This window comes from Prionailurus bengalensis, chromosome A1 (genome assembly GCF_016509475.1).
Source record: "Prionailurus bengalensis isolate Pbe53 chromosome A1, Fcat_Pben_1.1_paternal_pri, whole genome shotgun sequence".
Lineage (NCBI taxonomy): Eukaryota > Metazoa > Chordata > Mammalia > Carnivora > Felidae > Prionailurus > Prionailurus bengalensis.
Window position 1 is genome coordinate 143,013,303 of NC_057343.1, and position 15,774 is coordinate 143,029,076.

Here is a 15,774-nt window from a genome sequence, read left to right on the forward strand (position 1 = left end):
GAGCCACCCAGGCGCCCCTTAGCTAATTTTATTTTAAATCCAACCCGCTTGGGGGCGCCTGGGTGGCTCAGTGGGTTAAGCGTCCGACTTCGGTTCAGGTCATGATCTCACGGTCCCTGAGTTCGAGCCCCATGTGGGACTCTGGGCTGATGGCTCGGAGCCCGGAGCCTGCTTCCGGTTCTGTGTCTCCCTCTCTCTCTGCCCCTCCCCCGTTCATGCTCTGTCTCTCTCTCTCTCTGTCTCAAAAATAAATAAACGTTAAAAAAAAAAAAATTTAAAAATAAATAAATAAATAAATCCAACCCGCTTGGTCACCTCAACAGCACTGGTCAGAGTCAAAGCCATACATGGTTGTCCAAACCAGGCCCAAATCTGACAAAATAGGAAGTCAGAAACTCAAAGAGAAAAACATCTTAGATGTTAACAAGCCATAAAAGTAAATTAATCGTAAGCAAACCACATGCAAAGAAGACTGAGGCTGACTTACAGGGTAATTCACCAGCTGAACATTTTGCTAACAGAAGTGCGCAACTGCAACAAGCTCCCCATTAGAACAATCCATCATTCTAAATGCACTGAATGAAAAATGAAGAGAAATTATCTTACCTGAGAACAAGGGGGAAAAAACTGTACTCCACATGCTGTATATAAGATTTCAGTCAGCTTAATACAGTCAAAATGTAAACCCAATTTCAACTACTAGCAACCTTCCAGACTGCCTGTTCTTGTTAGTAAAAATTTAAATTTAAATTATACTCTTCTGACATCTACAAGGCCATCAGCACAGCTACTTTAGCTTAATTTAGCATGAATCTAGTGACAGCCTATTATGTGGCCAGAGTCTAGTACGGAGACGTTAAAAATAAGAGAAATGTAAAAATGATTACAAGAAAATTTAAAGTTACCAGAATTCTGTAAGTTTAAAATCCCTCCCACCAAAAAGTTTGGGGGGGTTTTCTTTCCATTTTTCGGTGGTACTCATTTTTCCTTTTACAAAACTAAATGCACATTGTTTAGTATTTGTCTTTAAAATTCACATTATTTGGGCGCCTGGGTGGCTCAATGAGTTAAGTGTCTGATTTGGACTCGGGTCATGATCTCATGGTTCGCGGGTTGGAGCCCCTGCGTCGGGCTCTGTGCTGACAGCTCAGAGCCTGAAGCCTGCTATGGATTCTGTGACTTCCCCTCTCTCTTCCCCTCTTATTTTAATTAAAAAATTAAAAATAAATAATAAACAAATTCAAACTCATTATTAATTTGTAAAACCTAAAAATTTGTTCACAGTCATACTTTACTTATATGCTTATTACTTTGGTGTATTGCGGTTTTTCTCCCTTGTAATGCAAAGGATATTGTCCAAAAACATGAATGTTCGTATAAAATAGTTTGTCCATTCATAAAGCGCCTAAAACACCTACCTCCACGCTCCTACACTCCAGAGTGAGAGAAGAGTTTCCCATACGCAACAAGCACTCGAACGCGTCCTCTCAACTCCTTAAACACCTTTTTCACAATAACGCCCAATTCTCCCAAATTTGATCCAGCAAATATTAAGTAAGCTAAAAGTGTTTGTTCAAAAATCAGATTCCGGTGCCCCAGACCAGACCAACTTAATGAGAGTCTTGGGGATGAGACCAGAAGCTCTCCAAACGGTTCTTTCCTCGCTAAAGTTTGAAAACGACGAGGGACCCCTACACACACTCCAAACTCTCCCCCACAACTCCCACCACTCCCAACTGACTCAGCCCCACCCACCAGCGGGAAACGCTACCGCCCGGCTCCCTTGCGGTCTCAAAACGCCCCCACCTTTCTTGGGGTCCAATCCCAAACCCGTGGCCCGCTCCTCCGGGGTCCCCAGCTCCTCATTCCCAGCCCCACACCCCAAACCTTCTTCCTCACTTCTTCAGATCGCTGCTAAAGAGGCCAAAGGCGCCGGAGGGGGAAATGGTCGAGGTCGCCTCCTGACCCAGCTCCGTCGCCTCCCCTCCGCCGGACTGCTCACTGTAAGCGAAGCTGTTGCTGGACATTGCTGCGGTGCTGGCTGGGATCGGGTTGGTCCTGCCGGGGCTTCTCGCCGAACAGCTCCTGTCCCGAGGACGCGGAACAAAACTAGTTCGCGAGCGGAGGGGCGCTAGCTAGCGCTTCCGGACTCGTCACGGCTCCCTTAGACGACCTGGCGGCCCACCCCCTGCGCATGCCCAGTGTGCAGGCAGGCCGGAGCCCACCCCTCCCAGGCCTTGACTGGATTTGCCTTCTCCGGGTTTTTGAGGTGGTTGAGTGGCTCGGTCCCAGGCGGTGCGGAAGGGAGTCGGTGGGCGGAACCAGAAGGGCCTCTCGGCTTTTGAAGTTTTTCGGAGAGAAATACCCATTGTATCGAATTTGATCCCTTAAGGAGGTTTCCCCACCCGGGACACTTTTACTTGATTCCTTTAGTAAACCAATAGCTTTCAGATTTCTTCTGAAATGCCATTTAACACACCTGATCAAGTGTCCTAAATGTAAGATGATCGCTTTTCCTTTCGTGGGCTGGTTTCTGCTCCACTTCCTCCTGCCAGCATTGCCTTACTTTCACAGCCGTCCCACGCAAGCCCTTTCCCTAAAGACTGTGCCTTTGAGAATCCATTGAGAAGGGTTCGTTCCAGTGAAAGGTTTGAACGAAAATCCAGGGCCAGCAATTCCCAGGGGCTAAAGGAGCGCTTCCTACTGGCCTCTGACCACCAAAAATAAAATCAAATAGAGCCACCTCGGGCGCCAGGTGTACTGTATTATCTGGACACGTCTTTACTTCTTGCTTTCCCACTGTCAGCACTCTCTAACATCTGCTAGGGAGCCAACGCTGAATGTTGCCTGGCCTCAGAGTAGCACTTGGTAAAGCCTCTTTCTGACATAAGGTCCCCCAGGATGCCAGCTCAGAGAGGTTTCAGAGCCTTCCCTACCTTTCCCTATTCTTTCCCCCTCTAAGTTAGCCTTAAGACCCAAAGGCCAGAAACAGTTAGGATCTAGTGAAACACAAATTGGGGCCCAGCCCCTCTAGGAGGAGGGTGGAGCCTGTTCAAGGATCAACTCCTCAAAAGGCCACGCAGAAAATAATGAAATACCACTGCACACCTGCTAAAATAAAACCTGGAAGACTTAAAAACTCTAAATGTGACAGATAGGAACTCTCACTCATTACTCGCAGGAATGCAAAGTGGTACAACCATTTGGAAGATACTTTGTCAGTTTCTCATAAAATTAAAAATATTCCAACTATATAATTCAGCAATACCAACCCTTGATATTTGCGGGGGTTAAAAATATGCCCACCCCAAAAACTGCACATGGATGCTTATAAAAGCATTATTCATAATTACCAAAACTTGGAAGCAACCAAAATGTCCTTCAGTGGGTGAATGGATGAGTAAACTGTGATCTATCCAGACAATGTAATATTCCTCAGCGCTTCAAAGGATATGAGGTATCAAGCCAAGAAAAGACCTAGAGGAAACTTAAACGCACATTACTAAGAGAAGCAAATCTGAAAAGGCAACCTACTATATGATTCCAACTGTATAACATTCTGGAAAAGGCAAATTATGGAGACAGTAAAAAAAATCAATAGTTATCAGGAGTTGGAGAAGGGAGAGGGATGAATATGCAGGGCACAGAGGATTCTTAGGGCAATGAAAATACCCTGTCTGATACCATAATGATGGATACATGTCATTATACATTTGTCCAAGCCCATAGAATATATAGCAACAAGGGGCACCTGGGGGCTCAGTGGGTTAAGCATCATAATCTTGATTTGGGCTCAGGTCATTATCTCACAGTGGTGAAAATGAGCCTTGTCCGGCTCCACACCTAGTGGTGTGGGATTCTGTCTGCCCCTCTTCTGCTCCATACACAGCTCTCTCTCTCTCTCTCTCTCAAAACAAAAACAAAAACAAAAACAACACTATAAAACACCAAGAGTGAACCCAAATGGGAACTATGGACTTTGGGTGATAATGATGTGTCAACGCAAGTCATCAGTTGCACCAAATGTACTACTTTGGTGAGGATGTTCATGATGGAAAGGTTATGCATGTGTGGGGGTAAGAGGTGTGTGGGAAATCTCTGTACTTTCCTCTCCATTTTGCTGTGAACCTTAAAATGCTCCAAATAAAGTCTTAATTTAACAAATGAAAATTAATTTAAAAAATAAAGGTGGCACTGTTACTGTGAAACACCCATGACCAAGACCCAGTCTTTAGGTGGAGAGGAGGAAGCATCCTCCAAACTTCACAGTCTGGTCAAAACTTGACAGGTTTGGGGGCATCTGGGTGGCTTACTTGGTTAAGCATCCGATTTCGGCTCAGGTCATGATCTAGCAGTTCCATGGGTTCAAGCCCCCCATCAGGCTCTGTGCTGACAGCTCAGAGCCTGGAGCCTGCTCAGATTCTGTGTCTCCCTCTCTCTCTGGCCCTCCCCTGCTTGCACTGTCTCTTTTTTCCTCTCAAAAGTAAAGAAACATTAAAAAAAAACTTGACAGGTTTTGGGGTGCCTGGGTAGCTCAGTTGGTAGCTCCAACTCTTGATTTCAGCTCAGGTCATGATCTCACACTGTGTGAGATCAAGCCCCATGTGGGCTCTGTGCCAACAGCACAGAGTCTATTGGGATCCTCTCTTTTCCTCTCTCTGCCCCTTGCCTGCTCTTTCTCTCTCTCGAAATAAATAAATGAACATTTGTTTAAAGTGACAGGTTTTGGGGCGCCTGGGTGGCGCAGTCGGTTAAGCGTCCGACTTCAGCCAGGTCACGATCTCGCGGTCCGTGAGTTCGAGCCCCGCGTCAGGCTTTGGGCTGATGGCTCGGAGCCTGGAGCCTGTTTCCGATTCTGTGTCTCCCTCTCTCTCTGCCCCTCCCCCGTTCATGCTCTGTCTCTCTCTGTCCCAAAAATAAATAAAAAACGTTGAAAAAAAAAATAAAGTGACAGGTTTTTATTTCAGCTGTTAAAATGATGAAGTTTATGGGGCACCTGGGTGGCTCAGTCGGTTGGGCATCCAACTTCGGCTCAGGTCATGATCTGGCGGTTCCTGAGTTTGAGCCCCACGTGGAGCTCTGTGCTGACAGCTCGGAGCCTGGAGCCTATTTCAGATTCCATGTCTCCCTCTCCCTGCCCCTCCCCCACTCATGCTGTGTGTGTATGTGTGTGTGTGTGTGTGTGTCTCAAAATAAATAAACATCAACAAATTTTTTAAACGATGAAATATATTATTTTATTGATGATACTGGTCAATTTATGGAATGTTACGTATTGCTAATTATTCATGATGATGATAATGGTGGTAATAATTATAGATGTACTTAATAGATGGCTTAATATGTACTAAGCATGTAAGTGATTTACATATACAGTATAATTCATTTAATAGTAAAAGAAGCTAGTTTTGGTTTCCTTTATCTCTAAAATGAGGACACTGATAAATACATACCGTAGAGAATCTCTGGCATATATATCTGTGTGTAGAATATCTTGAATGTAGATTACTGAATAGCCACTTAAAATTCTCTTAATTTATTTAAGAATTTTAGATGGCCCTAATCCCAGAGACAAAGGTTTAAGTTATACAAAATGATCTTGTTGTTCTACTTTTTCTCATATTCCTAATACATTGAATATTTTGATTTGGTCCTAGGTTTTGGAAAAAGGTTAAGTAGCTAGGTAATATGTTTAGCAAGAGAGGCACTGCTGAAGGACAGGTCCACTGGAAATCTCTTCCATTATGCCCGTGTCTTAGGCTCACTTACAAAGTCAGTAAATATAACGTTCTTTTCTGCCATATTGTTTTCACTGAGAACAACAGCCAGATCCAGGTTTGAACCCCAACTACGTCACTAGCTAAGATCTATGTAAGCAGGCAAGTTACTAACCTTTCTGAGACTTAAAACCTCTAAAATTTATTAATTCTGATTCTTATTTAAAAATATAACTCTTGGGACACCTGGATGGCTCATTCGGTTAAGCATCCGACTTCCGCTCAGGTCATGATCTCATGGTTCGTGAGTTCGAGCCCACGTGAGCTCGTGAGTTCGGGCTCTGTGCTGACAGCTCAGAGACTGGAGGCTGCTTTGGATTCTGTGTCTCCCTCTCTCTCTGCTCCTCCCCCGCTACTACTCTCTCAAAAATATATAAACATTTAAAAAAAATTTAATACTAAATAAATACATACATAAATAAAAATAAATTTATGACTCTTTTTGGGGTGCCTGGGTGGCTCAGTTGGTTGAGCATCTGACTCCTGATTTTGGCGCAGATCATGATCTTACAGTTTGTGAATTCCAGCCCCAAGTCGGGCTGTGTGCTTACAGGGTGGAACCTGCTTGGGATTCTCTCCCTCTCTCTCTGCCCCTCCCCTGCTCGTGTTCTCTCTCTCTCTCAAAATAAATTTTAAAAAATAAAAATAAAATTCTTTTTTTAAAAAAGGAAAAGAAAATAATATTTTCAGCATACTGTTCCAGGTAGAAGTTAAACTACCTAACTTCTTTTGTAGTTTTGTCAACTACCTAACTTCTTTTGTAACATTTGGATTTGCCCCTAAATGTTGAAATTATTAAGTGTCGTATACTCACATACTCTCTTAGGCACCAAAAAGTACTCTCTAGGGGCACCTGGGTGGCTCAGTCAGTTGAATATCCAACTTTTGCTCAGGTCATGATCTCATGGTTCATGTGTTTGAGCCCTGCATCGAGCTCTGTGCTGACTGCTCAAAGCCTGGAGCCTGTTTCACATTCTGTGTCTCCCTCTCTCTCTGCCCCTCCCTTGCTCACATGCTGTCTGTCTCTGTCTCTCTCGCAAAAATAAGTAAACATTAAAAAAATAAAAATAAAACTACTCCTCTCTAATTGGGGTGCCTAGATGGGCCAGTCAGTTAAGCATCCGGCTCTTGACTTCGGCTCAGGTGGTGATCTCATGGTTTGTGAGATTGAGCCCTGTGTCGGGCTCTGCCCTGGCAGCAAGAAACCTGCTTGGGATTCTCGCTCTCCCTCTGCCCACCCACAATAAATAAATAAGACTTAAAAAAAAAAACTGTTCTCTGATTATTAAAGCTCTGAAATTATATTTATAGGCAGAGAGGAAGCTGAATTTTTATTAATTCCATTAACAAATGCCTATGGAACTTGTCTTGTACATGGCACATGCTGGAGATCATGCAGGACACACACTTGAGGAAAAGCCAGGCCTTGTCCTCAAAGACATTTTAATAACAATAGAGGAGATAATCCTCCACATGAGTATGTCTACTACTACAATACAGGCAGTGATGGTGAAAATATTTAATGTGAATATGTTAAAAGAGACTTAATTTTTCATTTTTTTGAATTATATCATTTAATATCATTTATTCACATCTCATTGTTGTGTTCAATTATTTTATTAGGGGCCAGGCACTCTTTTAAGTGCCATGCATGTTATCAATTCATTTGATCTTCAGAGAATCGTGTGGTAGTTATCACTAGTATCCTCATTTCACAGGTGAAAAAATTGAGGAACTGGGCTTGAGACAAGTTACACAGCTAATAAATAGCAGAGCCTGACTTCAACCCTAGAGCAGACCTCAGAGTCCACACTTCTTTTTTTTTTTTAAGATTATTTACTTTTTTTTAAATTTTTTTAACGTTTATTTACTACTGAGAGAGAGAGACAGAGAGACAGAGAGTGAGCAGGAGAGGGGTGGAGAGAGGAGGAGACACAGAAGCCGAAGCAGGCTCCAGGCTCTGAGCCATCAGCACAGAGCCCGATGCGGGGCTCGAACTCACAAACCACAAGATCATGACCGGAGCCGAAGTCGGTCACCCAACCGACTGAGCCACCCAGGCGCCCCCAGAGTCCACACTTCTAATTCTCTGCTATACCACTTATTCAAATAGTTAATTCTATTTCTTGGCGATTGTGCCATATCAGTATATACAAACATTTTTTCTTTTTTATAGCTGCATAGCATTATATTTTATGGCTATATTATAACTCATTAAACCAGCCCCCTATTGATGAACTTTTGATTTGTTTTTAATCTTTTGCTATTACAAACTATGCTGCCATAAATAATTTGATGTTTATATATTTGTATTATATTGCTACCTGTGAGTCTCTGAAAGGTGAGCCAATAGCTATTACGGGACCCTAAAGTGGCACTGGTCCCATTATTACATCACCTTTGATAGATAACGGGTAGATTAGTAAGTGTAGTGAGAGGTGAAAACAAATTGCAAACTGTGTAATAAAAGAAATCACATACAAGACAGTAACATTTGTACTAGATCTTAAAATATGGAAAAGTCAACTTACGCAGGTAAATGAAGTATGTATAGATTTCATGGTAGTGTAACAATTGGAGCCATTTTTACAGACATTAGGATGACAGAGTAATTCTATATCTTAAGTGAATGTAGAGTTCTGAATGCTTCAAACCAAACAACATTGTTTTGGAGGAAATCATGAAGTAGGCCCTACAAGAGTCAGACGTAAATCTTCATGATACCATTAAAATTTTCCTAAAGCAGTGACGTACACACTAACGCATTCAAATGTGCTCATGGAGCTGGAGCTACAACGGTTGGGAGAATCACAGATGGAATGATTATAATGGAAGTCAAAAAGCAAAAGGGGATAAAGTAAAACCAAATGGCCTCCAATCAGGTGGCAAATCACTCACTTTTAAATCTTATAGTTCAGATCGGGGCGCCTGGGTGGCTCAGTCGGTTAAGCGTCTGACTTCAACTCAGGTCACGATCTCGCAGTCTGTGAGTTCAAGCCCCGCGTCGGGCTCTGGGCGGATGGCTCGGAGCCTGGAGCCTGCTTCCGATTCTGTGTCTCCCTCTCTCTCTGCCCCTCCCCCGTTGATGCCCTGTCTCTCTCTGTCTCAAAAATAAATAAACGTTAAAAAAATTAAAAAAAAACAAATTCAGAATTCAACCCAAGGCCCATGTTTGAAGAAACTAATGGAAAATCTACTAGAAGTCATTCAAAAGGCACTGGAAAAGAAAACTGTATTTATAACAGAAAATATTTCAAATCACTTTAAAGTTCAATGTTAGCAGAATAGTTACGAGACAAATGGCAATACAACTTGAGGACATATCAGCCATTGAATGTTATAAAAATAAATACTAATTTTTTTTTGTTTTGTTTTAGAGAGCAAGAGTACAAGTGGTCGAGAGGGACAGAGGGAGAGAGAGAATCCCAAGCAAGCTCCACACTCAGCACAGAGCCTGATGTGGGGCTTGATCTTGCAACGCTGGGATCATGACCTGAGCCAAAATCAAGAGCTGGATGCTCAAGCAAGTGAGCTACTTGGGCATTCCTACTATTTTCTTAACCAAGCCTCTTTTTGTTGCAAGTAAAACAATATCCATCAAACCAACTTAACAAAAAATAAATGAATAAAATAGGATGTGGAGGAAGAGATTTATTGACAAGGGTTGCACTGCCCTCAGTGATGAATGGGTACAAGGACTCAAGTGGTACCACTAGGATTTCCTCTTCCATTTCTCAATTCTGCTTTCTGTCTGTGTTGACTTTATTCACTTAAACTGTGGGTAAGCGAAGAACATAACTGCAAGGAGCTTCACGGTACAACATCACAGTTTAGGAACCCACACAAAGTAGAACCTTTCCTCTAGCAAATTCTCAGAGGAATTTTCTTGCCTAACGTGGGGGTCATGTACCTGTCACTGACAGTAAGTATTATGGCTGTGGATATGAATTATTATGATGGCTTAGGACTGGGTCTGTTGGTCATACCTTGACAGAAGGAAGGACCCTAGAATCAAATGATTTGGGTAAGGGAGGCAGAGTTCCAGAATGGACCAAGTTCTGCTGATACTACAAGGGGGAGCAGGGATGCTAGGTAGGCAAAAATAATAAATGTCTATGTCATACGACAGCAGTAAAAATGTATATTACAAAATGTTAACTAAACATAGTAAAATCAAAATTATATCTATGTTGTGATTACAACTACAGAAAAATTTGAATTCCTGTTTACCTGGAGTAAAAGGAAAGCTCATAAATAAAACAAAAACCACTGCCCAAATAAGAACCATTTGACAGTGGTTCTTGACCGGAGGCAATTTTGTATCCCTCTATGCTCACCTCCACCCTGGGACATTTGGCAATGTCTGGAGACATTTTTGATTGTCACAAATGGAGAAGTGTTACAAGCATCCAACACTGCTAAACATCCTACAATGCAGCTCCTCACAACAAAGGATTATCTAGCCCAAAATATCAATAATGCTGCTATTGAGAAACCCTGGCAGAAGTGATTTGTCTTCTTTAAAAAGTTCTGTTGTTGTTTACTCAATAGAAGGAAGGAGAAAATGGAAGGAAAAGAAAGGTGGTTATAGAGAAGATGACGAAAGAATCAGGGACACAGGATATTGAAAATCAAGACACCTTATCTAGTCCCATCTTTCTAATTAACTGCTGGTGTGACCTTGGCAAATCACAGACTCTTTGAGTTTGTGGTTTCCTCACTGGTGATATAAGGAATCAAGCTAGTTAACTTGCCTCTGAAGTTCTTCCAGCTCAAAAATTCTAACATTTTCTTGGATAGTTAAGGAGACCCAGGAAACAATAATCAAATTTTAATGATCTGTGTGTTCACAGTAGTTTTAAATCCTGGCATTCCTTGCTTTTATGGACACATCATAGGGTTTCTTCTTTTAATCAACATTTTTGGTATAAAATGAGTCACACTGGGGCACCTGGATGTGTCAGTAGGTCAAACGTCTGACTCTTGATTTTGGTGCAGGCCATGATCTCATGGTTTTTGATGAAGCCCACATCAGGCTCTGTTCAGGCAGCACGGGGACTGCTTGGTATACTCTCTCCCTCTCTCTCTGCCCCTCCCCCGCTTGTGTGTGCTCTCTCTTTCTCTCAAAATAAATAAATAAACATTTAAAAATACATTAAAATGAATCACATTGCTAAACTAAAGAATTTAGGCCCAATATTTAGGCTCTTTCCCAGGCACTGGCAACAGAAAGCAGTAATACACAGTCCATTTACCAGTGTTCTTTTTTTCAAAATTCTAATTTTTTTATTAAGAAAGAACACATAACTCTGGACTCTTCAAAAAATTCTATGGTATGAGTGTAAAGAGGCAAGGGAAACACTTTCAAATAAAAGAGACTAAAGGGAAAAAGCCAAATGCAACGTGTGAAATTTGATTGGATCCTGGATTTAAAACAAAAACACCAGCCTAAGCGATATCTTTGAGACAATTAGAGAAATGTGAATATGGACTGTATATTAGATGATATTATGGAATTAATGTCACCTTTTCAGGTATCGTAATGGTATTGTGGTTATGTGGGATAAAGTCCTTGTTTTTAGGATATGCACACGGGAACATTGATGGGTCAAATGTGATGGTATATGTAACTTACTTTCAAGTGGACCAGTAAAAGCAAGTCTCAAAAGTATATACACACACACACACACACACACACATATATATATATATATATATATATATATATATATATATACTGTGTGCATGCATATACACAGTAGATACCACATATACATTATATATATATATATATGGAAAAAATGTGGCAAAATGTTAATATTTGGTGAATCCAGGTAAAGAGTATACATGTATGTATTAACTGTTCTTTCAACTTTTCTAGAAGTTTGAAAATTTATTGTGAAAACAAAAAGAATAAAGAAAAACCACTATACTTAGAATCCCAAGCTTGTAAAAGCTTTTAAAGTTCTAACAAACTTCTTCAATGTACCTAATTGAGAATAGATTGCTGTATGAATTGGAAAGCCTCAAATGACCTGCTTCACCCACATAAACTGCTGATCTGTGGTAGTGCACATTATGTTGTGATACCACTAATATCATTGATAAAGGAAATGAGTTATTAACTTATAATCAAATGTGATTATAAAAGAAATTTGATAGTCACGTAAGGCTTTATTACCAAGTAAACAAAATAAACTAGAAAGATACACTTATGGCATTTTCCTAGGGAAGGCATTTACCCAATAATCCCCATTACTTACTTCCATATGCCCAACTTGGAAGGGACAAAATTATTTTCCCTCACTTTTCTCAAATTCAAGCATTGAAAATCAATGTAAAACATCTCAAGATATCAAGTACTTTTTTATACTAATATAGGATGAGTACTAACGTACACTATATTAGAAAACTTGAACCTTGTACATGATGTCTACATCATGGAAATGTTAAATCGGTTTTCACATATAAAACTGATTTAGAAATACACCAGGGGAGGGGTGCTTGGGTGGCTCGGTCAGTTAAGTGTCTGACTTCAGCTCAGGTCATGATCTCATGGCTGGTGGGTTCGAGCTCCATGTCGGGCTCTGTGCTGACAACTCAGAGCCTGGAGCCTACTTCAGACTCTGTCTCTCCCTCTCTCTCTGCACGTTTCCTGCTCTCTCTTTTTCCCAAAAAATAAATAAACATTAAAAATTTGGGGAAAAAAAAGAAATACATCAGGAGCATAGAATACATTATAATTTCAGCACTATTTATCTTCCAGGTTAGTTATGAAGAGAGGAAGGTGAGATACTATGGTCTGCTAAGGCAAGTCCATCATCCTATTCAATAGAGGATTTCTTGAAGCCAAAGACATTGAGACTCTGTCCTCTAGTGTAGCAGCTGGAGCAATAAAGTGCTACAAGTGATAGTCAGACTGCCAGTCACTTTCAGAGAGGGACTTGAACTGCTCTTCCAAATAAAATGCACAGAGAATTAGTGTTTTATCCTCTAGGGATCAATGGATTTCACTCCGTGCAAAAAGGTAACTACTGACACCTGTACCATCTTTCAAAACTTATGTGTATCGCTTAGCAAAGGTAGAAGGTGGAATTTATTTTAACATAACTGAGTCCAATATCACTCCCCTATGTGTCCCCACTGAATGATTCTAATAAATCACAGGATTAAATAAATTATTTTCAACTAACTTAAACGAATTGGAATGTCTCCATTTAGATTATAAATTTCTCAAGGGCAAGGACTGTATCTTACACCTCTTGATGTCTCTACCTAGCACAGTGCCCTAGGGAGTCAGTAAATGCTATTGGTGAACATGTTTGCAACCATGATGATGTTGATGATAATTTCTTGCAATAAAAATAAAGGAAATTGCTAAATCTATCAGCCCAGTGGAAATTTTGGAAGATAATAAAGTTCTTTATAATTATTTATATTACCTGCATAAGATTCTATTGTTTGAAGAGTTTAGCGAAGGTTATAAAATTTAATTAACTCAAAGAGAGTGAAGAATACTTGAGAAGATTTTATTTTCCCTTCATAATTGCAATCGATATGATAAAATTGTCCTCAAGCAGTCATTCCTGTCACATTAGCATATACGGTTAGTCTGAAGTCCCAAATGATATATTCTCCCGTTGTTCCATGTTTCTTGACTGTTAAGGTTAATAGAAAGGGCCTGCCTTCATTAGAATAAAATTGTACTAAAAATACAATCTGACCCAATTAGTAAAAGAAGCTTTTGTCTGATATAAGTGATAATTCCAGTTGTAGGCAGCAGAGGTAGTTGTTTTCACAGAAAACACAAGGTACTAATTGTTCATATTTACATTTCTCTCCTAATCTTGATTTCAAATGTTAAAATCTTATAAATTATTGATGTCAAGTGTGAACATTCCTTCTCTCTCTCCTTTTTTTTTTTCTTTCTTCACCAAGTATGTTTTGCTGTACAGGTCAACATTACCAATTATTTTTTTGTTTATTCAGTTTTTAACTCTCTAATTGAGGTCTTCAATTACTATGAGAAGCATAAATATCCCAGGGTGGGCACTATTCTAATTATACCACTATTGAAAATAACTGCCTCTTGTTGCTCTTATAAGAAGATTTTAAATTAAGTTTAACAAACATTTATTGAATAATCACAACGTACAAAGTACACAAGAGGTTTAAAGCAAGAGTCTGTGGATAATGAATATAAGATAGTCACCTCTGAACACTATTTAACTCCAAATCTTCTCTGTCTTAGGGCCGTAGTGTCCTGAGATAAGACACTAGTGTCAACATTTAAATGGACAAGGCCAAACCATGTTGACCTATTTACTACCTTCTTTCTCCCCCACTAATGTTCTTGCTGGCACAGGTAGCTCTGCTTAATGCACAATCAGTGGCACTCTGGGTGAATTTTTAAACTGTTCTTACCTTCAAGATCTCCAACAGTAAAATGAAGATAATCGTATGAACTTTAGAAAATTATAGTGTCAACAAATGAGATGGAATGTGAAAGTATCTCTACGATGACTGGCACCTATAGATGCTCAATAGTTCTGTTTCTCTTTCTAAATGTCTCCCAACAGCACATTTACCAGATTGGAATGTCAACAATTTGGAGCACAAGGGGGTAGGGCAAAGATAAATGATAATGTTAAGCTGATGCCAGCGATGATTTTAGCTGCTACCATTAAGATTCTGACTTTGAAGCTTCAATGCCAGATAATTTATTCTATTTGTTTCCTTTTCCCTTGCTTCTCTCACTCCTCAGTCCCTGCTGTACTCTGAGAATCCCAACATACCAAGTTTCTTTTCCCACTGAGTGCTCTCCTTTTATAAAGTTTAGCTGTTTAAAAAAGTTGGAGATAAAACACAGCAAAGAACACAAACTTGATAAAGGAACAATTTAGATGGGTGCCTTGAGAGCAAACACAGGAATAACAGCAATAGCAATTTAATATATTTCATTCTTCTGATATGTCGAAAACTGGGCAAGATTCCTAAGAGAAAACAAAGAACTTTAATCACTTTAAGTACGGTAAAAATCGTTTTAAGACATTGCCAAAAAGTCAAAAGATGTGGTCTTGCCCTACTAAACTAGGTTTTTTTGTTTTATCGTATCCATGATGAATTGTAACATTTTTACACGTGATAGCAGATACATAAGTATGTGCTATCTTCGTATCTTTGAAGCCGTAGGCAAATCAGTAAGAATAGCCCTTTGTTTTGACTATCTTTAAAGAGAGGGAACAAATAAATAATTCAACCAAAAACTGGTGTCTGTTACACCGATCACGAGTTCAACTAAAAATAAATACAGGGGACCCTCACTGGCTTACCCAGAAGAGCATATGACTCTTAATCTTGGGGTCAGGAGTTTGAGCCCCATGTTGGATATAGAGGTTACTTAAATACATAAAAACTTAAAAAAATAAATATAGAAGAATTTGTGGAATATACAACATGAAAGATATATTGGGGCTATATTGGAGAAAACCTATGTCTTGTCATAATTAAAGTAAAAGAATTCTACAAAAATTGAAGTAGCAAGGGTTAATGTAAGTATAAACTTTTGGCATATGTTTTTCAAAAACATACTTTCCTGGAATGTTTTTATTCAGTAAATTTTTTTTGTCTAACAAGATAATATTTTACAGTGAAAAACATATGACCTGATTTTATTTTTTCTGCTGAACTCAAGAGAATACAATTAAACCTAACAATTAGTAGAGTTCAATAATACTAAAATAACTAAATAGCTGAAGTTGTATTGATTAATTATTCACGAAAATGTAATTTTGATGCTAATTTAACATTATTTGGTAAAGGGCTTAATTTCCCGCATAAAAATTATTATTTCCAATTAGAAAGTCTGACTCCAAATAATTTTGAATTTTCTTATGCAGTAGCAAAAAATTACTTGAAATGGCTGGAGGCAGAAATGGAATTACTCTCTGAGCCCAGCAAATCATAACATTTCAATACAGTCTAATGAGTAGAGTGA

General features: G+C 39.7%; 1 protein-coding gene across 3 annotated transcripts in view; it reads right to left on the reverse strand.

Moving 5' to 3' along the window:
• Positions 1–2,237, reverse strand: part of AP3B1 (adaptor related protein complex 3 subunit beta 1) — a 262,894-nt gene extending 260,657 nt beyond the window's left edge. For 2 of the 3 annotated variants that reach the window (XM_043592657.1, XM_043592673.1), the window contains exon 1: positions 1,900–2,200. In XM_043592657.1, coding sequence (XP_043448592.1) covers positions 1,900–2,027 — 128 coding nt within the window. In that variant the 5' untranslated portion in view covers positions 2,028–2,200. Of the gene's footprint in view, positions 1–1,899 lie in introns of all 3 variants that reach the window. The other variant, XM_043592664.1, reaches the window with a different exon arrangement.
• Between the last annotated feature and the right edge of the window lie 13,537 nt (positions 2,238–15,774).